Source organism: Desmodus rotundus, chromosome 10, assembly GCF_022682495.2.
Source record: "Desmodus rotundus isolate HL8 chromosome 10, HLdesRot8A.1, whole genome shotgun sequence".
Taxonomy (NCBI): domain Eukaryota; kingdom Metazoa; phylum Chordata; class Mammalia; order Chiroptera; family Phyllostomidae; genus Desmodus; species Desmodus rotundus.
The window spans coordinates 27,520,283-27,544,021 of NC_071396.1; the positions used below are offsets into that span (position 1 = coordinate 27,520,283).

The 23,739-nt window shown below is 46.8% G+C and overlaps 1 protein-coding gene across 6 annotated transcripts in view; it reads left to right on the forward strand.

Annotated features, from left to right (window-relative positions):
- Positions 1 to 449: 449 nt before the first annotated feature.
- The window catches only part of TARS3 (threonyl-tRNA synthetase 3), a 39,481-nt gene continuing 16,191 nt past the window's right edge, over positions 450 to 23,739 (forward strand). For 3 of the 6 annotated variants that reach the window (XR_006655662.3, XR_011650441.1, XM_071219450.1), the window contains exons 1-10: positions 659 to 1,079; positions 2,049 to 2,114; positions 2,842 to 3,038; positions 8,447 to 8,570; positions 12,395 to 12,516; positions 14,113 to 14,230; positions 16,679 to 16,743; positions 18,111 to 18,189; positions 19,201 to 19,347; positions 20,413 to 20,511. Coding sequence is in view for 4 of the 6 variants with exons in the window: in XM_071219450.1 (XP_071075551.1) it covers positions 762 to 1,079; positions 2,049 to 2,114; positions 2,842 to 3,038; positions 8,447 to 8,570; positions 12,395 to 12,516; positions 14,113 to 14,230; positions 16,679 to 16,743; positions 18,111 to 18,189; positions 19,201 to 19,347; positions 20,413 to 20,511 (1,335 nt within the window). In the remaining 2 variants the exon portion in view is untranslated. Of the gene's footprint in view, positions 496 to 658; positions 1,080 to 2,048; positions 2,115 to 2,841; positions 3,039 to 8,446; positions 8,571 to 12,394; positions 12,517 to 14,112; positions 14,231 to 16,678; positions 16,744 to 18,110; positions 18,190 to 19,200; positions 19,348 to 20,412; positions 20,512 to 23,739 lie in introns of those variants that run through there. The other 3 variants (XM_024561865.4, XM_071219448.1, XM_071219449.1) reach the window with 3 other exon arrangements.

Sequence of the window (23,739 nt, forward strand, 5' to 3'; positions counted from 1 at the left end):
CATTTGCCTTAGCCTCAAGGAACACTGTAGCAACTGCCGGTCAGATTTTAATTTTTGTCAAGCTCTTCTACTTAGCCCAGCCCAGCAGCCTCCAGCCTGTGCTCTTAGTCAGTCTCTGCATGAAGGCCAAGGAGGCTGATTCTCAGCAGTCACTTTTACAAACATTGATGTTAAGTTGCAAGAATAGTGAAAGCCAGAATTGTGGAGGATTAAGACAGGTGTCGTACTGCGAAGGGAGACGAATGATTTTCATAAGATTCTGGACGATTTTTGTTTCAGCAGAGGAATGGCGACAAGCTCACAGTCCTGAAAGTACCTTGAGCTTATTCAGGTCCCTCAACACTCTCCAGGCCAAAGCCACTGCGAGATCCTGCATCAGGTGGCCTCTACTCCTATAGTGTGCCCAGCCTAGGCCCCGCCCCTGCAGTGTACGAAACCGTAGTCCCGCCTCTCTCGGTCGCCCCGCCTCCCTGTGGCCACGCCCCCGAAGTGCCGGTAAACGTCACCCCCATAGCCCCGCCCCTACAGTGTACAAACCCCAGCCCCGCCTCTCCATAGCCCCTCCCCTGCAGTGTATTAACCGTAGCCCCGCCTCCCTTTGGTCCCGCCTCCCTGTAGCCCCGCCCCCGCCGTGTACGTAACCGCGGCTACCCTTCTCCCCGCGCCCCGCAGTGCGTCCCCGGTCGCTGCCCTGCCTAGCGGCGGCCGCTGCCTCTACCTACCACCCAGCGCAGTGTGGCTGGACGAAGGAGGCGGGTGCCATGGCGACTGAGGCCCTGACAGCGGAGACGGTGGCTTTGCGCCTGCAGCGGCAGGAGGACGACATCACCTGGCTGTGGAAGGAGGTCCTGCGCCTGAGGGAAGAGCTGGTGAACGCGCCCTACCCGTACCCGGCCGAGGGGCCATGCCTCACGCGGGAGGTGGTGCAGCTCCGGGCCGAGAACCGCGACCTGCGCGACCGACTGTACCGCCTGCGGGTGTGCCTCGCCGAGGAGCTGAGCCACCAGGTGAAGCTGGAGAGGGCGACACGAGCGGCGGCGGCTCAGGAGGAGACCAGGAGCGCGGCTGCCGGCGCGCAGGTAGCGGGTCGCGGGTACTCCGTGCGGGGGGGACGCGGTACGGCTCCACCTAGGCCTCGGGCGGCGTCGCGACCCGCGAAGTGCATGCACAGCGTTTTTTTCTAGAATGACAGGTGCAGGTGCGGCCGGCGCCCCGGGGGTTTGCGGGGCCCAGTCCTTCCCAGACCCTGCGGGAGTACTCTGAGATTCTCTCCTGCGGAATCGCGGAGTGGCCTGGACACCACGGCGTCCCTGCCTTTGCAGCAATCGCCAGACTGACCTCATAGTGCACCTGCCCAGCTTTTCCATTAACTTGCTGCCACACATTTTCTTCAGGAGCAGAAATAGCATTTTCCATCGGCTGGAAAAAAAAAAAGCTGGCGCGTTTAAAGGTCTGTTCCTTCCTTGGGCAGGAAGACCAATAGCTTTATAGGTGAACATTCCCCCTATTGATGGCAGTTTGAGCTATTTAGGACAGGTGGTTGTTGGGGTTTTTGTTGTGTTGAGGCCTGTATATTTAACATCATTATTTAATACAGGATTTTACTATTTTAGTTCATTGAAGGATAAATTATCTCCCTGTAGCGTAATAAATTTCCTAAGTTCTGAAGGCTTTTTTAGACCATGGGATCTTTTTCAGTTCTTTACTAAGGAAAACCAAGGTAAAAAAAAAATCATGAAATGTGATTGAAATCTCTGGTGGCAGCTACATAATCATTTTCCAGTGACTTTAAAATACATTAAATATGTTAAAATGTATTGCCTGTTCTGAGCAAGAATATATGAAAACGCACAGACAGGAAGGGCCAAACCTCAGAAAACACCTTGCCCGTTGGGGGTTGTGGGTGTTCTCAGGACACCCCAGCTATGAGCCTCTAAACGGGGACACTTGCCACCCGCCTGCAAGTCCCCCTCCTTCCTCAGGTTTCAGACGCGTTGCTCTGTCTTGTCATTGGTATGAGTTGTTTACAGTTTCCCTTTATTTCTCAGCCTCCTTCTAGTCAAAACCAAGAAAGGGACATTGGAAAGAAGGAGGAAAAGGAGCTTGACTGTGAGGTGAGTCGTTGGTATAGAAACAATGTAAAAGACTAGGTGACTTTGAAATATGCTCATACAGTTACTGGTAATACCTCGGGTTTTTATGTTAAAAAACATAAATCCTAATGAAATTGCCATTTAGGTCACAATAGTGTATTTAAAACTTTGCATTCCTTAGATTTAGGAAGTCTTAACTTAGAGATGAGTTAGCCGTGCAGCTGTGAACTACTCCTTAGTCCGCGTAAGTTGAGATAATAGAGCACTTCCTTTGTGTTAAGTAAACTGGCTACTTTGCTTTTTCATGTCAATCATTAAAACAGCCGGGTAGTATTTATCGAGTATCAGCATTTGTTAGGAGCGAAGGAAGACTAAGTGGCCTCAAAGGGCACAGTCTGGTTGAGGAGTTCAGGCCAAAGCAGGCAGAACAGCTAGAGAACAAGGTCAGATGGTGTATAAATAAGCGTTGAATTATGTGACTCCTCATCCATGTGTATTCAACATGTGGAAAAGGGAGATGCCAGTGGGTGTAGTAGTGAGAGGGCCTGGGCTTGGAGCTGGACCCTGAGAGCTGAGAAGGAGGTAAGAGGAGTCTTTTGGAGGAGAGCGGGATTGGACAGATAGTAGAGACTGGCACCAGTAACGACCTATGGTGTGTTGAGAAGGGGGCGGGACTTACTTAATGCTGAGCAGTTCAGAAAAAAGTGTGCTGTGCACGTTAACCTTAGTGTACGCTAATGATTTTCAGGTGAAAAATCAACCACATTTCATAAAGGAACGGTTGAAGCTTTTTGAAATACTGAAGAAAGATCATCAGCTGTTCTTTGCCATTCATGGAAAAAAGGGGGACACAAGCAATGTGATCACAATAAGACTGGCTGATGGGAAAACAGTGGAAGGGGAAGTTTGGAAAACAACGCCTTATCAAGTGGCTGCTGATATTAGGTAAACCATAGTTTGGAGAAGCTGTTCAGTATCGAGTATTGTGCCAGAGCTTGTTGAAAATGTGTTCTTGGGAACTAACTACTCAAATCTTTTTTTTCTTACTCATCGAATAAATTAAATGAAATCAGTTATTTTTCCCCCCTCTGGCTTCTGATGAGGCCATTTAAATGAGTAATCAAATATCAGAACACAATCTCATCCTCTTAGAACATCCAAATTTTAGATGATAATGTAGAGGATAATGTAGAATCCTTGACAGGCCGCATTATGTTGACTTGGTCCATTGTCAAGGAATGAGTTTTTTCAGGTCTTTATCTGGACGAGGGGTCAGGAGACTTGATTCAAGCCAGTGTTCCACTGGAAATGACCTTGGATAGTTCTACAGACCAACTTGGGCAGATCCCGGAAGCTTTCCAAGCCTGTTTTCTTGCATCTTCAGTGGAAATAATAGTATTTTCCCCATTATCCTTATGAGGTTGTAAATAGTAAATGCAATAGTGTATATGAAAATACTCTGAAAATTAAAGTGCCTGTAGAAATGTACAAAAAGCTTATTTATTATACATTGAAGATGTTTGTGTTAGGGCTATTATCAGCCTGAATAAGTACTTTGACTTTCCTGGAATTTAAATACATTAGTGGAGTTGTGTTATTTTGACTAACGTTAATTCCTAGCGTTAAATACAGTTCTGCAGAAGCTGTAGCTCAAAACTGCCATGCAAATAAATGCCTGCTATTTTAACAGCAAAATTGCATCAATGGAAATGCTTCGATTTCCTTTGAAAGCCGTGGTTAAGATTGTATTTCTTTTTTGGCCTATCATATCATGTATCCTAAAGGCCACTCCCAGCCCATTGCCGTATTTTCCAGGAGAGATGAATCGATGTGCTAGAGAAAAATAATTTTGAGGCAAAAATAATTTTATATTCAATGACAAAGAGTCAGGTTGCAAGTCCTACAGAGGGATTGCAGGAATGTCTAAAAAATAACACTGTCCAAGACAAAAGAATGGGCAAAGTGGTGGACATCATTTTATTATCAGACAGAATTCAGGGCCAAAATCGTAGAATGGGATATTGAGACTTATTTTTAAAATGGATGAGTATTATAACCCACCCTGATTATTTGTCACGAACCTTTATGAGTTAAACAATGTAGCATCAAATAAGAAACCCAGGAGCGGTAGACTTTAATGTGCTTTTCCGAGTTGACAAATCACACAGGCAAAAGTTAAGATTCTGCGTGTTTGAACAATAACACTGTAAAATAGGCGTGGGGACTACTCACTGATCTCTGCTCTACAGGTAAGACGGTTCTCGTCTCTGAGCTCCTGTGGTCAGGCTTTCTGCTCCTCAGAATCTTAATAAAATGCAGAAGCACACAGTTCGCATCCTGTGAGTACACTGAAATCAGGCATGTACTCAGGAACCAGATGAAACGACAGCAAAACAAACAGTAAAACTTGGACATTGAAAAAAAGAACTCTTCACAATAACTCAGGTGAAAGGAAATAAAAGCCATCACAGAATTCTTAGGAAATACTTCTAATGAGGAGAACACATGTGCAGACGTGTGGACTATACCCAAGGTCATGATCAGACAGATTTGTCATGCAGAAGGCTTTTATTTTAGAATAAGAAAGACTAAAAAGAAACAGACTAAGAATTCAACTCAGGCAGTTGGAAAAAGAACAGTTAAGGTGGAAACTCTAGGGAACAGTACTCACTGAAAAACGAGTAGAATAAAGAAGGATCCAGTGCGGTGGCCGGATATGAAATAAAGTTTTGAAATAATGGCTTTATTAAAGTATGCTGCTTGCCCCCTTGGTTGCGCAGGTAATTATCCCTGCTCTGGGGGCGCGCAGGCCCTGCCAAGCATAACACGAGAGGTGGGAACCCCGCAGTTAGGGCTTGTCCTTGTCTAGGGGTGGAAGCTGGGTCCCGCCCACAGGCTCCCCAGCAGGCAGGAGGAAGAGCCTCTGAAGGACAACGATGCTTTGAGGCCAAGGCCTCATAGCGGTGCACTTGAATTTCAACTTACAACCCGCGAGTTCACCTTTAGTCACGTGGCCGCCCCTCGCTGTAGGAGAGAATGGAAATGCGGCTCCTGCTGGCCGGCCATATGTTCAGCAATATCGGCACCGCAGAAGAGAGGAAGGATGGTTTAGGGGACCACGTCCGCCACAGTGTGCCCCTCCCACATCCAGAGACCTGTGAGCACACGTCTTTCCTCGTCCCACACCCCTGCTCCCCCACCGAGTGAGACAACTCCAGGTCCCACCAGCCAAAAGTCCTGAATTTCCAAGAGGTGTGCACAGCTCCCCCATCAGGCTGGCTCCTTGCACTTCAGCAACAAATACGCTGATAGACAAGGCTGCTCACGCCACATGTGCATACAGTGGAATAATCACAAGGCAATCGCCACGAAAGTGTCTCTTTGGAAAAAAGAAGGAGCAGTACAGCAGACAGTGGCATGCAGAAGCCACCGGCTCCTGCCGGCAGCAACTGGGACGCCCACAGCCTGTCAGTAGTAGTGCTTGTGTCCATGTGGTCACCTGGCTGCCCTTTGTCCTGCGGGAGCAGTGCTCTTGTCCAGTCCCTCACGGGTCCTGATGTTGCTCCTTGGGTGGTTCACAGCCGTTCCTAACACCTGACCGCCGTATCTGCAGGGCAGTTCGTCCACCAGGAGGCTGTGCGGTTTGCATAGCCCTGTGCCTGCTGGTGCCTTCTTGGGGGCTGAGGCCCCTTTAAGGATCAAACAGTCAGAGGCACTATAAGCTGGGCTTGTAGCTTGTCCGGCCACACAGCTCTCACAAGGAGTTAAACGTAGTAGGCTTCTGGTCTGGTGGCTGCTAGTCAGTTCCAGGGAAGCCAATCTCACTTAAAGAGTTCTCCTAAACAAAGACTTCTCTCCCTTTCATTCCCTGGCTTTTGTACTTGGCTCATTCCTTTCTCTCTATCAATGTAATGGCCTGATCATAAGAAATACGAGGCTGTGGGAGAGCGGAACCCTCACCCCAATTCTCCTAGTCGGACCAGCCCCTGTTGTCTCTGTGCGGGGCCTCCGAGAAGGGCTGTCAGTGCCTGTCCCTCCTGCTGTTTGGGACCGAAAACTGTTTTCCAATCCTTCAAAGCCTCACATTTCTGCATTTTTAGTTTGGATGATTGGCCATAAACAGAGGGCGCCTCCCCTGGTGAAGCCCCATCCCTTCCATCTCTGCTCGCAAACTGGGCGAGTCTCACCTGAGCCTGTCTCATTTGGGTGGTACTTTGCTAAGAACCACAGTAGGTATCCAGAGTACACCAGCATCCTGCCTCTTCACGGCCGCTTCGTCATGGGCAGCGAAACCCAGTCCCAGTCTGCTAAGCCAGGGTCACATGTTTTGTTTCTCTTACTCACCCCCAGGTCATTACTTCTGTGTTAGTTAAGATACAGGCTAAGCTGCTGCATCGAAGAGTCTCCCAAAACTCAGTGGCTTAAATATGGTCAAAGTCCCTCACTTCGCCGTCTGGAGGTGCAGGGTCAAGTTCTTCAGGACAACACTTGTCGGTATAGTTTTGGAGGACCTGCCCTTCTTCCGTCTGGTCGCCGAGCCACCTGATAGAGCGTCACCTCGTCTACCTGGTCCAAAGGGAAGAGCGCGTGTGCTCCAGTCCACAGGACGCAGGGGAGGTTGAGCTGCCCTCCACTGGCGTAAGGCTGACACCCAGAAGTGCCACACACCGCTGCTGCTGCAGCTGTTGCCCCGGACGCAGTCATACAGCCACATGTCACTGCAAGGGGACATCCTTCCTGTAGAGGGAGAATGGATCTGAGGAAGCCTTAGCAGTCTATCCCTTCCTTAATAACAATATCTAACATTCATTCAGTTCTTCCTGTGAGTGTGCCTTAGTTAGCCCTCAGAATAAAGGTATGGGGAAGACCCATAATCTGCATTTTACAGATGTGAAAAAAAGCCTGGAGAAGCTGAGGAAATTGTGTAAATCCAGCCTGGCCTGCATTTTCCTAACCACAGTGCTACACCGCTGCACAAGTTACTCACAGATGCAGAATAGAACGTGGCATTTAAAGATGACCTAATTGAGTAGTGCCTAAGATTATGAGAGCACAGGGAAAAGGTACCCTTGCACTTTTCCTGTTAGGAAAATTTAGCAACGTATTCTGACAAAAGCCATTAAAAGTAAATTTCCCTTGGCCCAGCAGTTCTAGAATTTTTCCTGGAAAAAAAAATAGGTACCAACATGTATGTTCAAGAGTGTTCACTGCAACATTATTTGTTGTTTCAAAAAAAAAGAACCCACTAAGACATAACCATAATGCCCAGCAATAGTGGGTTTATTAAGCAAGTCATCATTCTGTAATTCTTAGATAGCGTGTTTTAGAAGTCTGTTTACTGTTAGGAAAAAGGTGACTTATTTTAAGTTTAAGAAGTAGGTTCCCAAATAAGGCATAGAACGATACTGCTGAAGACGAGTTTGTGTTGGTGTACGTAATTGATCAAAAATTGTAGAAGGACGCACAGCAAATGGACGTTCAGTCATTTCTGGGTGGCGGGATTGAGGACGCTATTCTTTTCTTTGGGCTTTTCTGTGCTTTCCAGCTTTCTTCTCTGAACATGCTAGTTTTGTCCATTTTTAAGCAGTAAATGTCATTTAAAAGATACACACACACAAAAATAACACCTCAATAGGAAATAGGCAAAGGGCATGGGCAGCTCATAAAAGTAAAACTGGCCAGTAAACACTTCCTTGATTTAGTCAAATAAATTAAGACAATTTCCCACATGACATTGGCAACGATTTAAAAAACCTTCTGAGACGCGCGGCTGTGGTACACTCAGAGAGTCGGTGCCAGAGACCTTCCAAAGGCACGTGTCCTTTGACCCAGCCGTTCCATGGCCACGGGCTTGTCCCAGAAAACGGGCTCAGAGACCACAGGGCTGCCCCTGCAGAGGCGTCTGTGCAGGAGTAGAAGCTTCCCTAACGAGCATGCTGCTTCTGGGCTCTGCTGGGAGTCCGTCTGCTGGCACGGCTGTGAAAAAGCAGGCTCTAAAATTTCCATGGCAGCTCTGCTTTCTAAAAAGTGTGTGTATGTGTGTGTGTGTGTGTAAGTAAAGGAGGGGTGGGATGTACCAAAATGTTACGAGCACTGATCTCAGGGTGGGAAGATGTGTATGTGATCTTTATTTTATTCTCTGTTTTCCAAGTTCTTCACAGCAAACCTATATTCCTCTTGTACTTAAAATAAAGGTTACAAAATAAAAAACTGATCTGTCCCAGTAGTTTGCATTGGTACTTTCTATCTGCTTAAAAAAAAAAAAAACCCTAGAAGTTATTTTACTCTTTTGCTTTAGCGAATCATTACAGCCCCGGATAAGGTTAACTGCCGAGTGACTTTTCTCTCACCAGTCCAGAACTGGCCGAAAGCACAGTCGTAGCCCGAGTCAATGGCGAACTGTGGGACTTGGACCGTCCGCTGGAAGGGGACTCCACTCTAGAGCTGCTGACGTTTGACGATGAGGAAGCTCAAGCTGTAAGTATGGGGCACCTAGCAACCAAGCCTGGGCTGTTTGTGTTGTGAAAACACGTTCAAAGCCACCTATCGGAGTCAAGAATGATGGGTTTTGTGGCCCCGTAAGGTTTAAAATGTGTATATTGCTGTCCCATAAGTACTTAATAAGTTTTTGTGGAATGAATATGCACAAATACATGCATATCAGGTTTTTTTAAGTAGCCTGTATTTATGTCTCAAAATAATTTCTTTCTTAAGTTAGAATGCTATTATTATTAAATCAATGTGTATGTGAAATGGATTTAAAGAGACTCTGAAAATGGATCTACTTTATAGTTAAATATGTGTGGGAGAATTGAAAAAAATCAAGACTCAAATATCCTCTAATTACTTGTAATGGTCTAAAATACATTGCACATTTTCACGTAGATCTCTGGTAAACATTGCCAGCTTAACTTTGGATTCTCCCTTCAGGTGGTCCATTACCTGCATAAACCTAACCTATGATTCACTGAAGCTAAATGAACTATGATGCTTATGCTAAATTTCTTGATTTATTAATCCAAATTATAAGGATGATGTTGTAATTACTTCCTCTTTAAAACACGCAAAGCATAGCCATTAATACATTATTAACAAAGCCATTTTCAAAAGTGGTTCAGAAAGCAATTTTAAGGGAAATCAGTAGCTTATATGTGTTAGTTTTTCTCAGTGGTCCTTAGCAGCTGTCACCTAACTGCATCCCAGATGCCGTAAAATGTTATTTATTCCCTCAGTCAGCTGACCAGTATCTGAGGCATTGGGCACATGTGCTGAACCCTTTGGGGCCCCAGTAGACAGAGCAGGGAGCCCCACCTCAGGATGATTACACCCAGCAGGAGGAGGTAGTAAACCAGAAAACAAACAACCAGGTGCTTTTGGATAGTGTCGGGTTTTGGAGAAAGTCCAGTAGGAGCCGGAATGGAGAGCAGGCGCGACAGCTGTTCTGTGACCCTCTCCCGAGGGCATCACCAGCTGCGCACTTGGTGGTGCTGGCCCGCTCTTGGCTTACCTGACGGCATCGCTCCCTGCCCTCCTTCCCTCGGCTCCCCTTTTTAACGGTGGCTCCTGAGCGCTTTGCCTCTGTCAGGTATTTGTGTGGTGGGGGATGGGGAAATCTGCCAAATTTCACGTTCCTTGGAGGTATTGGCATCTTTGGGTTCTTTTCCTCCTTGCATCCAGTGACATCGTGAAAAAGGAATCATTGCTTCTCATGGCAAATCTGCAGAGGAACGCACCAGCACGCCCCCCGGCCTGCGTGACTGGCAGGGCACCTGGCTGCTCATTGTAGGGCTTCCCTAAACACGTGTGGTCGTCGGTGAAAGGGACAATAAACACAGCCCCTGACGGGCATTATCTTCTTAAGTCCCAGGGACCCTGGCAAAGATTTTTAAAAATCCGCATTTTACAGTTGAAGCCATCGGGCCTCAGAATGGTTAAGTTGCTTTTCCAAGACCCCGTTGCTTCTATTAGTGTGATTTAGCAACACAGATTTTGTTGTTGTTGCTGGATTCTGTTTTCCTGTTGTGATGTACCTATTAACAAGATTTTGAACATCAACCAATTTATGAATATTGAGCGCATGGCTATGAGAAAGAAACCCTATAGGAAAACAAATCCAGAAAGCTCAGAGCTCCAAAATGGCAAATTAATGATTTTGTAAAAGCATTTTCTGCTGTTCTGAAAAATTCGTGTCCTTTATATGGCAGACTCTTAGACTTTCATTTTAAAAGATGATCCTATTTATAAGAATTATTTAGTGCATAATGCATCGTATGAAAGAAGTACTTCGGCCCTCTAGATAAATTCACGTACAAAATTGCAGTAAAAAAATGTTCTTGTAAAGTTGACAAAGACGCACGCGAGAAACGGGAGTTTTATAAAGCAATACAGCTTTCAAGTTAGAATAGGCATTCCCTTCTGTAATGTTCAGGAGCAGACAATGCGCAGATAGATACATGTTCTACTTTCAATTTCGGTGAAATCCCAGGAGCAACCAGCGGCACACAGCTCCCTGCTCAAGTAAACAGAAAGTACCTACTTGGAAGTGTAAACAACAAACGCAAACTTATATAAAGGCCGAAGCTGCCAGTTCCTCGATGTGTGTGCAGTCGTGGTCTGGGGCCTCTCCCCATGGGTGATGGCCCGAGTCTGGGCATCCCCTCTGTTTTCCATGATGCCCCCATCTCCTCTCCCATCCTGTGCACTTTCTCAGCCAGGTCGACAGTTAACCACGCCCTTCTTTTAAGATGCTCTGTGGCAGACCTCTTGTTCTTTCTCAGTCTTCTCGATGGCTTTTCCTTCTTTATCCACCTCCAAATGTTAGGAACCCCCCCCCCCCCAGTGCTCAGCACCAGCCCCCTTCTGTCCTTCTACTCCCGTCCTGAGCTGTCCCATCCAGTGCTGTCGCCTTGCCGATGGGTCTGTCCACCTGTGTCCCCGCGCACTGCCTACTGCCCAGGGACCTACAGTGAGCTGCTGTAGCACTGCCCCGTGGGCTGCCCCCTGCCACCTCCTTCCGGAAGTCCGTTCCTGTCCTGCTACCAAAGGATGTTTTAAAACGTAAATCGAGGCATTTCTTTTCTGCTTAAAACCCTGTACCGGGTCCCATGGCATTTAGGTAAAGTCCAAATTCTCCCTCAAGGCCCTGCACCAGTCGCTGGCTCTTTCTTCCCTCTCCAGCCTCTCTTAAGCCACTCTGTCCCCTCCCCTGCGTGGTCACCACACGGGCCTTCCCAGGGCCTGTCGGTGGGGAGCCATCACTGCTGTCTGTCGTTGCGGTGCCCCGCTCTCTCTCAAGGACTCCTGTCTGCAATTGTGACTTGTGTCTTTTAGTCTTGTGTCCCTAACACACTGGTCGCCCAATGGCTATCTGGGCGTGTACAGTGCAACAAAGAGGAGATGAGACCGATGCTGGGCATAACCTGTCGCCCCAGTACCCACCAAAGCAGAGGGCTGTGCCCCAAGGACTGACTGTGTGGGTGTGTTTGCAGCTCAGGTCCCTGCCCGCTGTCCTGGGGCGGGGTGGTACAGGGCCTGCTCAGTCAGCTAGCTCCCTCTGTGCTGATTTATTTTACCAAACAAACAACTTTCTAATTATAGTTTGTTTCCTACCAAGGAAAAGGACTTGATTCTTTTGCTCCTTTGGCATCTCTCTTTATTTGGTGACTGGTCAGTTTTAGTTTGTCCCTAAGCCACGGATTCCTTGGGAATTCAAAACCAAATCAACGTTCTGAACTTGGGGTGCCCTTGGACTACAGTACATTAACTACATGTGCCCTGCTCAGGGGTCTCGGCAGCCAGGAGACGTTCATTCCCTGGTGACACCTTCTTCTCCAGCACTGTCTCGCAGAGGTCCTCAGTCACATGCTGGCCAGCACACGAAAACTGCCACGTGGATGCCACGTTCTGTGAACGGTAGCAGTGTCGTGTGTGAGCAGCCACTTCGGCCCTCTCTCTCCGCATCTGGCTCGGAGGCCATGCCTGGGCAAAAGGAGGGGAATGAACACCTGCTTTTCTCCACTCTGGGTGGAACCAGGTTTCTGAGTGGCCCTCTTGGCTCAGAACAGCAGCTTTACACCAGAAATAAGCAGGCAGATGGCTCTGGTGGCATTGCAGGGAGGGCTCAGAAAAACAGTCTCTTCTCTGTGGGCATCAGAGGTCCGTTTCTTTCCAAATGACGCAGCCCTGTGTCCTGGTATTTATCCCCTTAAAAACACATCCACTTGCTAACTCGTTCTGCAAGGCCTTTCCCACGCTCTTGCTCTGACAGCCGGTGGCCTGTGTCCTGTGTCCTTTGCCCGCAGGTATACTGGCACTCTAGTGCCCACGTCCTCGGGGAGGCCATGGAGCTGTACTACGGAGGCCACTTGTGTTACGGTCCGCCCATCGAGAATGGATTTTACTATGACATGTTCATCGAAGACAGGTAACGCCCCTGAACAGTCCCTTCTCAATGCACCTATTTTTAGCTCTGTGTGTTATAATGGTTCCCCATTAGTTTAGTGACTGTATATGTTACATAATACAATTATAGATTGGTTAATCAGTTTTGGAAAAAAACATTTAATGTTTAGAGGCAAGGGTAGCTTCTCAAATGTTTTTTTTTTTCCCCCTAGAAGGAAATGATCTAATCTTGGACTTGATAGAGTGGGGTACTGGTGAAGACCAGAATCTCAAGGTTAGCCCCTAGGAAATGGTTCCGGTTTTCTCCATGATAACTGAGGGCGCGGTCCACCTTGGGCAGACACCTCCCATGGGTGAATATCAGGCGGGGTGGTTCACGGAGGCCTCACCTTCAGCAGATCCGTGCTGGAGTGCCTCAGCATCAGGCCCACCCCTTCCTCCCCTGCATTCCTCATACATAGCTCTTCAGGGCACCGCCAGCTGCCAAAACTGAAGTCTGGGGGCCCTTTCAGTCCCCCTGCTCCTCCACCACCCCAGCACTCAGGGCTCAGTCCAGTTCTGCCAATGGCATCTCCTAAGTAGTTCCCCCACCCGCCTCTCCTTCTCTCCCCCTCTGCCTTCCTTTGCAGCCAGAACATCTCTTGTCTGGACAACCAACGGCACATTTCACCTGTCCCTTTCACCTCCACGCTGTTTAACTCATCTCCCCAAGGGAGCCTTTAGTCCTCTGTAGCTCCTGCTGACAGGCTCCTGCGGCGTCATCCCCTGTTACCACCACCGCAGGACTCATTCCACAAAACCCTGACTGCCTACTATGCGCTCCGCACTTGGTGCTGATGATGGAGCAGTGAGCAGCTCAGTGTGTGCTTGAGGAGCCTACAGTCTGGTTGGGGGACATAGACAGTAAACCAACAGCCACCCCCTAGCAGGTAGTGATGTACACTGTTAAGGACACCATGCCAGGGTGGGCAGGTCCATGCCAGGGCGGGCAGGTGGTTGAAGACAGGAAGTGACACTGAAGTGTGGCCAGGACAAGAAGGGAGTAAGCTCTTGAGGCTACTGGGGGGATATTTATGGGCCTCTGGGGAAAGAACGTTCCAGGAGCTGTGAGACAGCCCGGGTGTGGGGATGTGTGTGGCTTGTTTGAGGAGTGGCAGGGAAGCCAGTGTGGCCTGCAGGGGCGAGTGAGAAAGGAAGTCAGTCGAGGCCTGTGCCCCCGTGGGCGTCCTGCCCCTGCCCCTCACTGAGCCGTCTCCCACCCCAGACCCCATGGTCCCTGAGCGCGGGGACATGGTAAGCACTGGAGACCACGCTTTTCTATTTGCACAAAATAGAATCATGTGAAGGGTAACAAAGAGCACAGAAGCGCAGGCCCGGTCACAGACACCGAGGGCAGTTGGTTCCATCTATTCACGCCTCTCTCCCTCTCTGAGAAATGGGTATGTGGCTTTGAATGCACGTTTCTGCCTTTCTGAAGTCCTGGTTCCGCGAAACTCCAAATCCCTCCATCAAGGAAGCGCGTGGAGGAGTGGCAGAGGCTGCGGGACCAGGGTCCACACAGTGGAGCCCCCCTGATGTCTGAGGTCGGGTGATGATGCTCGCCCGCTCTGCTTTCCAGAGCCGTGTCCGGCACGGAGCTGTCGGCACTGGAGGCCCTCTGTAAGGCCATCATCAGGGAAAAGCAGTCCTTTGAAAGGCTGGAAGTCAGCAAGGACGTCCTGCTGGAAATGTTCAAGGTGATTTCAGGGAGCTGTTTGCAATCAGAAAGCTGGGCTGGGATTATCGGTAGACAAGGTTTTTGTTTTTCAAATAATTGGCTGTTGTTACCATATTGTTCCAAATGGTTGTCACCAGTCACTTGATGTATATTTTGTTACTATTTCTTGAAATTTTTAATGCACGTAGGTAAAGAGCCAAATGAATAGTTTTCATATGTGTGTTCATACATCCGGTTCATTCAGAGCATTGTTAATATTTGGACTCCTGAATTCAATGATATTTAAAATACTCTATAAATGTTTCGGGTTTTTTTCCTTTGGGATTTTCTTTTAATTTTTCTTTTCATTTTTTAGATTTTAGTCTAGGGTAACCTGTGTAAAACCTCAAATTTTTAAAAAAAATATATTTTTTCACCAGTGTACTTAAATATATTCTTTTCTTCTTTTTCTTTTCTTTTTTGTTTAAATATATTGTTAATTTTATTTTTAAATCATACTTATCAGAGAAGTCACGTACTTTGAAAGCACAATACTATGTTTTGGGGGTTGAATTAAAAAAATAGATTTGGGCCCTGACTGGTGTGGCTCAGTGGATTGAGTGCCAGCCTGTGAACCAAGGGGTCACCCAGTTCGATTCCCAGTCAGGGCACATGCTTGGGCTGTGGGCCAGGTCCCCAGTAGGGGGCGTGTGAGAGGCAACCACACATTGATGTTTCACTCCCTCTCTTTCTTTGTTCCCTTCTCTCTAAAAATTAATAAAACCTTTAAAAAAATATATATATATAGATTTGGGGTTTCGTAAAAGTGATAGCTACTCTTTTGTGTGTGTTTGTGGTAAAATACCCAAAATATTCAATTTACCATTTTAACCATTTTTAAGTGTGACGTTCTGTGGCATCAAGTATATTCACATTGTTGTCCCACCATCTCCACCATCCACCTCCAGAGCTATTTTACCTTCCCCAGCTGAGACCCTAAACCCATCAACCACAAACTTCCCATTCCCTCGCCCTCTCTTTCTGTCTCTATGAATTTTACTACTCTTAGAAGCTCGAGTAAGAGGAACAATACAATATTTGTCATTTTGCAACTGGCTATTTTACTCAGCTCCAGGTCCTCGAGGTTCACCCATGTTGTAGCACTTGCAGTGTCCAAACTCTTTCCTTTTTCGAGGCTGAGTAATATTCCATCGATGTGGGAGACCACATTCTGTTTATTCATTTGTCAGTGGACACCAGGGTTGCTCCCACCTTTTTAATGTTGTGAAAAATGTCGCCATGAACGTGGTGTCCAAACATCTGTTGAAGTCCCTGCTGTCAGTTCTTTTGGATGTAGGCCCAGATATGGAATTGCTGAATTATATACAAATTCTGTTTTCTGTTTTGAGCGTGTGGTACGCTGCTTGCCACAACGGCTGCACCCTTCTCCATTCCTGCCCGCAGTGCGCACGTGTTCAGTTTTTTGCTAGTAGCCGTCCTAATGGATGTGGTATACATAGTATCTCACTGTGGTTTTGCTCAGTATCTCTCTCATACCTGGCGATGTTAGACATCTTTTCTTGTGCTTACTGCCATTTACACGTCTTATTTGGGGAAGTGTCTGTTCAAGCCTTTTTCCCATTTTGAAATGGCGGTTGTTTTACATTGTTGAGTTGCAGTTCTTTATATATTTTGGATATTAATTCTATATATTAGGTACGTGATTTGCATTTCTTTTCTCCCATTCTCTGTGTTATGGACTGGACGCAATCAAACCTTTGCAAAGAAAAACGTTTTGCCTTGAACACACCAATATGAAATGGTCGGGTCGTGCGAATCTATTTTTTCTCCTTCCCAACAACCACCGTCTCTAGGCAGTTATTTAATACAAGGCGCCGGCACCAGGGCAATGGTGATGAGCAACAAAGAAAGGAAAAGTGTCTGTTCAGTGTTTAAATGGGATAACGTGATCCTTTAATATGCACTTTGTTTTTGCACAAATTAATAATGTAGCTGTTTCCACAGACTCGTATGTACTTCGTGTAGTTAAAATTGGAATCTTCTAGAACACTGCTGTCCAAATAGAAATATGATGTGCTCCACAGATCTGAGCTGCATACATAATCTTAAATTTTCTGGTAGCCCGTTTTAAAAGTAAAAGAAAGGCGCAATTGATTTTTATCACATTTTATTTAACTCAATATTATCAAAATATCACTTCAACATGTAACCAACGTAAAGAAATAATTGATAGGCTATTTTACATCCTTTTTTTCTCATTATGCCTCTAAACTCCAGTGTGTTTTGCACGCACAACATACGTGGCCCCTGTGCAGGACAGGACAGCTCTAGGCTGTGAGCTCTTGGTATCCCTGGAGCTCAGCACCTAGGACGTAGTAAACACCCGTTCAGTGTTTGTTGGAGAAAGTAAATTTTTTTCCACTTAAACGTTTTATGTAATAATATGTAAACCTATTTTTCTTTGCAGTACAATAAATTTAAATGCCGCATTTTGGATGAGAAAGTTAACACTCCAACTACCACCATTTATAGGTAAAGTATGGGTTAATATTAAAACCGCTCAGTGTGTAAAAAATTTTTAAAAGATTTTATTTATTTTTAGAGAGAGGGGAAGGGAACTAGAAAGAGAAGGAGAGAAACATCAATGTGTGGTTGCCTCTCACATGCCCCCTACTGGGGACCTAGCCCGCAACTCAGGCAGGTGCCCTGACTAGGAATCTAACCAGTGACCCTTTGGTTCCCAGGCTGGCGCTAAATCCATTGAGCCCTACCAGCCAGGGCTCAGTGCGTAAATTTTAAAACCGCTAACTTGAAGGTGTTAGCAGGACAAGTGGTTTATCTTTGTGTGGCTGTTTATTTGTAAATTTGCATATTGATATACTACTTTAGTTAGGGGCTCTGAAATGTATCACCAAAGAGAAGTTATTATTTTCTCATTTGTATTCATCAGAATGATACTGAAACCCAAATTCTGCTTTCTGACTGTGAGCTGTAATACAGCATCTTGTTCTCCATGGGTGAGTGAGACAGTGTTCAGCCAGTGCCTTACATTTTTGGGGGCTGTTAGGGAAAGACTTCCTGTTTCAGCCCCCACATTCTCACTAATGTGGCAGTGGGAGCCGGTAGGGGCCACCTCCCCATGCAGGGGCTCTCTGCCTCTTGCTATACTTACTCCCGCCACCCAGTGCCAAAAGCATCAACCCTCCTGCGTCAGCGGATGTTCACGATGAAACAAACAGGAAGTGATGGGAAGCGAAGGTGAAGCAATGATACAAAGAGGCAAGTGAAGCCGCACCGCGTGGCTGGGCTCTGGTAAACACGGGGCTCCTGAGCCCCTTTCCGTTCATCCGCTTCCTCAGCTGCTGTACGGGTTTGCCAGGTTTGCCGTCCCCCTTCTGTGAGCTTCGGCCCTGCGGTTGCTGCTGCGAGTGGAGTCTGGGGCTCGCACCCGGGTTCACTCTAGCCTTGTACGTGTTGTGGGCTTGCCGAGTGTGTCCTTAAGGTGTCAAGTTGATGCCTTTTGTACACATTTCAGATGACTTTGGGTTTGGAAGTGAGCGTAGAGCAGGGAAATGGATTTTTGGTTATGCAACAACGGGCGGCTTTTCAGAGCCTTGGGATGTCACAGTTCAAAGTGATGTCTCTGTATGGTTTCCTTTTTCCTGAAGACTCTGGAGCTTTTGAATTTGGGCAAAGGGGAAAGACTGCAGTCTGAAGCTAGATGAATTGTCTCTCTCCTTTACTATAAGTTAAAAATCTAAGCTGCCCCTAGATGAAAAATTGCTGCATAATATACAATCAGGTGAACTCCTTCACTAAAACATACGAGAACGTGGTTCACAATGCGTAATCTGAAAACCCATAACTACGTATGGGCATGTCTTCACTGTCTGTTGTAGGTGCGGTTCTCTGATTGACCTGTGTAGAGGCCCCCACGTGAGACACACTGGGAAAATTAAAACCATAAAAATTTTCAAGGTAAGGAATTACTACTTTTAATATAGCAAACTTAAGGTGAACTAAATAATTAGTAATTTCAATCATATCTTTTATAACGTGAACATCATGTTATTTTAAAAAACACTTTATTATTTGATTTTTACATGGGCTCCTAAAAATAATTTTTAAGCAATTTTGATAATTAGGATATTACATATAACATTTAAAAAAATTTTATCCAATTTATTTCCAGAGAGAGGGAGGAGGGAAGGAGAAAGAGGGAGAGAAACATCAATGTGTGGTTGCCTCTCATGCACCCCCTACTGGGGATCTGGCTCACAACCCAGGCATGTGCCCTAACTAAGAATCGAACTGGCGACCCTTTGGTTCACAGTCTGGCACTCCATCCACTGAGCCACACCAGCCAGGGCATATAGAGCTTTTGATTATCATTTAATCTGACTGTAAGTGTTACAATGCATTTCTTCTTCATTTGCTATTTAGTGATATTGTGGTTTTCTTGAATCACCCTAATGTGAGCAAGAACATTTATCTGCACGTACAATATGCACTGTAGGAAAAAGCCAAAGGGGACATGGTGGCAGAACGGAGAAAACATTGCCCTGGGAATCAAGAGGCATGAGGCTGACTTGTAGTCCTGACCTTGACTTTCTTCCACGTACATGAGTGTTGATGGCAGCTCAGTCGTTAACCATGAGCTGCGGCCCTGCATGGCCGAGCTTCACTCTCTGTCTATTCTTCCTCCGCTGCTCCCCTCATGGCGATCACAACTGCTCTGTAGCTTTCCCTTTCCAGCAGCTCTCACTCTTCATTCCAAGAATCCACAGCAGACTCTTTCCGTACCTGACTGCTGGACGTGGACTGGGAAGGATTCATTAGAACCAGTTCAAGGTCCTTTCCTGCCGTAGAAAAAGTCACCGTTAAGGAAGTGGTGTCGAGGCTATATTGGAAAATGTGTACATATTTAAGACTGATTTGATTGATAATGAAATGTCAGATATGCTCAGTGAGATGTGGTTTGATGTTTAGAATTCCTCCACGTACTGGGAGGGCAATCCCGAAATGGAAACCCTGCAGAGGATCTATGGGATTTCCTTTCCCGATCACAAGAGGATGAAAACCTGGGAAAAGTTGCAAGAGGAAGCCAAGAGCCGAGATCACAGGAAAATTGGGAAGGTAGGCCGGGTGTCCCAATCCCTGCTGAGATGCCACATGCCTTGTTGGCTTAAGATGATGTCTCCAAACTAAAGTGTTTGAAAAATAATATTTCTTCTATTTTGCTGGCACTCATAGTTTGCTTTTGAATTCTTTCCTGCTAACACCCCAATGCCTTCTAACCTCTTTCCTTCCTGTATCTTTTATTAGACTTAAAATGTTACCCCCTTCTCTCATTTGTATCATGATATAAAAAATAATGTTTTTAAAGGGCTTTATTTATTTATTTTTAGAGAGGGGAAGGGAGGGAGGAAGAGAGGGAAAGAAACATCAATGTGTGGTTGCCTCCCACACGCCCCCTACTGGGGACCTGGCCTGCAGCCCAGGCATATGCCCTGACTGGGAATCGAACTGGCGACCCTTTGGTTCACAGGCTGGTGCTCAATCCACTGAGCCTCACCAGCCAGGGCAAACAACATTGTTTTTCGAATTTGTGCATACTTTGAGGACATACTGTGTATTTGGGAAGCAGAGCGGAAGGAAAGAATGAGATTTGAAAGCAGGAAGACCTGGGTTTTAACCTCAGTCCTGCCACTGCTGAGCTGTGTTCTGTGACGGGCCGGTGCTCCCCTGCAGAATTCCACATGCTATGTCTTGCTGAGTAGCCTGCCTGACGGATGAGAGGAAGATGCTGGACATGGTGGCCGCGTGGGCGAGGCTCTGAGTGTGTGGGGGTCGTGATGATGGTCACCGTTACTGAGGGTCCTCCAGCAGCAGACATTTCTCATCTCTTTGTAATGTTTTCTCCCCATGAGACCCATCCTCCAAGGTGCCAAGGAGGAAAGTAGCAGTGAATACAAGGGGAAATGAAAGCTAAGTGCAAAGCTTAGTGACCATAAATACGGATTGTAGTTTTCCACGTGCTATTACGTATAGTTAGATAGAAGTATTGAAGACTTTGGAATGTCAGTTATTAGAAAATGGAAATGATAGCTGATTATATTTTTTACTTGTAGCATATCAAGTGCACAATAAATACTAAGCACCAACAGTGAAATTTGAAATCTAGTTATTGTTTTATTCTAGGATCAGGAACTTTTCTTCTTCCACGATCTGAGTCCCGGAAGCTGTTTTTTCCTGCCCAGAGGAGCCTTCATTTATAACACACTCATGGATTTCATACGCGTAAGTTAATTGCTGAATGATTTTATTCTTGTTCAACTGCATTTTGCATTTCACTGTTTTCTCTCGTAGTAAAATGGTCGAGCATTTCCATTACTTTTATTTTAGTGACATTAAGAATTTCGAGCCTAAAAGAGAAATGCCGGATTGTGCCTTTTAATAAAAACATTGAGATGAATTGTATTTTCCCCAAATGAAATGCATTCTTGGATTTTATTCAGTGCCTCTGTTGCGCACATTTATTCAGTGCCTCTGTTGCGCGCATTTATTCAGTGCCTCTGTGCGTGCATTTATTCACTGCCTCTGTGCGTGCATTTATTCAGTGCCTCTGTGCGCGCATTTATTCAGTGCCTCTGTGCGTGCATTTATTCACTGCCTCTGTGCGCGCATTTATTCAGTGCCTCTGTGCGTGCATTTATTCACTGCCTCTGTGCGTGCATTTATTCACTGCCTCTGTGCGCGCATTTATTCAGTGCCTCTGTGCGCGCATTTATTCAGTGCCTCTGTTGCGCGCATTTATTCAATGCATGTGAGTTTCTAGAGTGCGCACAGTACAAAGGTAAGCGTTAGACAGGCACATTGTGGAGCTCCTTGTGAAAGAGCAGAACGGGGGGATTCCTGCCAGGTGCAGGGTGCCAACCTGTGAAACACTGCTTCTCAGAGTGTGGTGCATGGACCGCCGGCGCTCCGGCACTGTCTGTGGTGACTGGGCAGCTCCAGAGCAAGGAGTGAGAAGACAGTTCTGAAAAAATACTAGCCTATAGGCCAGGGTCATGGATTAGTAAATCTCTGATAGGACTGTGTGTTGTAAATACCGTTCAGATGTGATCCACGTGGGCTACTAGGGTACCTTTCCTTTGTTTTTTAAAAAAGATTTTATTTATTTATTTTTAGAGAGAGGGGAAGGGAGGGAGAAAGAGAGGGAGAGAAACACTGATTGATTGCCTGACCAGGCACCAAACCTGAACCCAGGCCTGTACCCTGACCAGGGATGGAACCTGAGACCTCTTAGATTGTGAGATGATGCCCAGCCCCCTGAGCCACACCAGTCAACGCTACATTTTCTTCCTTGTGCTCCTCTTGTCTTTCTTATAATCAGTGATCTCCTAAAATTTTCATTGACTCCGTTTTCTAAGTGCCTACCTCTAATTCATCCTCACCTTCCTCTCAGGACTCCCGACACTCCTCACAGCATATATTGATGATTTCGATAATCTATCAGTAAATTTTTTTTTTCAAATTTGATCTTCTTGCTTCAGAATTAAATCTTAAGACTTCTTTTCGTCGTCATCCTGGCTTGTCCCCCATCTCTTTTCTATGCTGATTTTCTGCTTTCCTGATCATTCTTCCCTGCTTTTTGCTCTCATTTGGGGAAGCGCTTTCCCCAAGAACCTCCTGGAAAAATATCACGTGGCATGTGCTGGTTACTCTCTGAGTCACCCGTCTCTTTTTCTTCCCCTTCTTTCCTCATGCTGCACCCTGGGAAGCTGTGGTCCATGGACTTTCTCCCCTGGGCTACGTATCTTCCATGGGGATTGGCCGATGTGCAGCCGCAGTAGGTCCGAGAGCGGTGCGGTGACACTTGAAGAATCACTGAATATTATCCGAGACTTGAGCACATGGATGATGTGCTGTCTTTGCTGGAAAATCAGCACAGCCCCCGGCACCCTGAACTCTCTAGGTGGGGGGGCGGAGTGTGCGGAGCATAAACAGAAGCCTCCGCTGGAGGCCTGAAAGGAATCTCTTTCTCATAGATGCAGGACAGACGTGGCTGACGGTCAGGCCCAAGGTGTGCTTGTATGAGTTACAGAGGCATGCGGCCACTTAAGTCCATAGTCCCCAAGTCCTTACGCTAAGGTAAGGGCACAGGTAGGCAGGACTGGGCCCCGAGTCTTGGGATGGGAATGTTTGGCAGATAGAGATGAGGCAGATAACTTTGAACTCCCGGATACCGTTGTCTGAAAAAATTGGCCTTTCTGTGCAACACACACACACACACACACACACACACAAATATTATAGGGACTTGAACTATTTTTTTCCTTGGTTTTCTGTTCTATGGTCTTGCCTCTTCCCATATGTAGTCATTTGTTATTTATATGCCAAGTGTTGTATGTAGGCATAACTAGAGAGGCTCTCGGGTCAGAGAACACAGGATGGTTAGGATTCAGTTCTGTTCTCCCTGGGCTCTGATTCTGCCCTTTGAGTCACCTTTTCTTAGAGGAAGTGGCCCGGGTGTCCCTCTGAGTGGCTTTCTCGGTGTTCTCAGCACAGGGCTTCTGTGTGAATATCAGCTTTCGGTTTACTTGGGTGGATACCGAAAAGTGTGATTTCAGTGTCATAGGGTCAACTTGAGTTTCTAGGAAGATGCCAGCCGTTTTCTACAGGGACCGTTATTTCCTGTTCCCGCCAGCAGTGTGGGAGGGCTTCTTCGGTGAAACTCCCCAGCCACACCGTTTCACTTGCTGGAATGTAATCTGCCCGACGCGCTGGTGCCCGGCGGGGACCGTGGGGTGGGGAGGACAGTGGCTCCCCTCGCTGTTCCACTCATGACCCGCTTGGAGAGTTTTTGCCTCCTGCTCCCACAGCTTTGGATTCAGTGCATTTCCAAACCGAACTTGTCTTCACAGACATATAGTATCTCAAAACCTTGACCTTCTGTGCAGGGATGGTCCTGAGAGGTGAGCCCAAGGGTTTAACTGAAGAGCGTCTGGTGAAGGAAGTATTCACATAGGCGCAGGCCCTGTTAAGGTAACTCACAGGGAAAGGGTAGGTTGTGTACCCAGGGATTATCAACAGCAGGTCCCACTCCCCCTCAGCCGGAGGAGGTGAGAAAGAATCATGTTACGTGACCCCAGAGAGAGCCTGCAGCCATGGGGGAGGCCACCCAACGGAAGCTGCAAGGAGCTCACAGCCCAGGACAGAAGACACCCAAAGTGAGGGAGGAGTGGGGGAGGGGAGTAAATATCCTGACTTCTGTCTTCTCCCACCCCCGGGATGCTTTCAGAACCTCTCATTGGTCAGACTCAACCAGAAGTCAGACGGCAGGTAAGCCTGGTGGTATGTTCCATAGAAGTCAGCTCGTAGGGACACAGAGGACAGAAAAGTGGGTCAGTACGGGGCAGGACGGGGGTGGCCAACGGGAGTGACCAGCACGGCCCACCGCTTCGGTCTCGCAGAGTCAGTTTGTGTCCTTTGCTTGGAGGAAGACGTTCGTTTGTTTGCCACAAG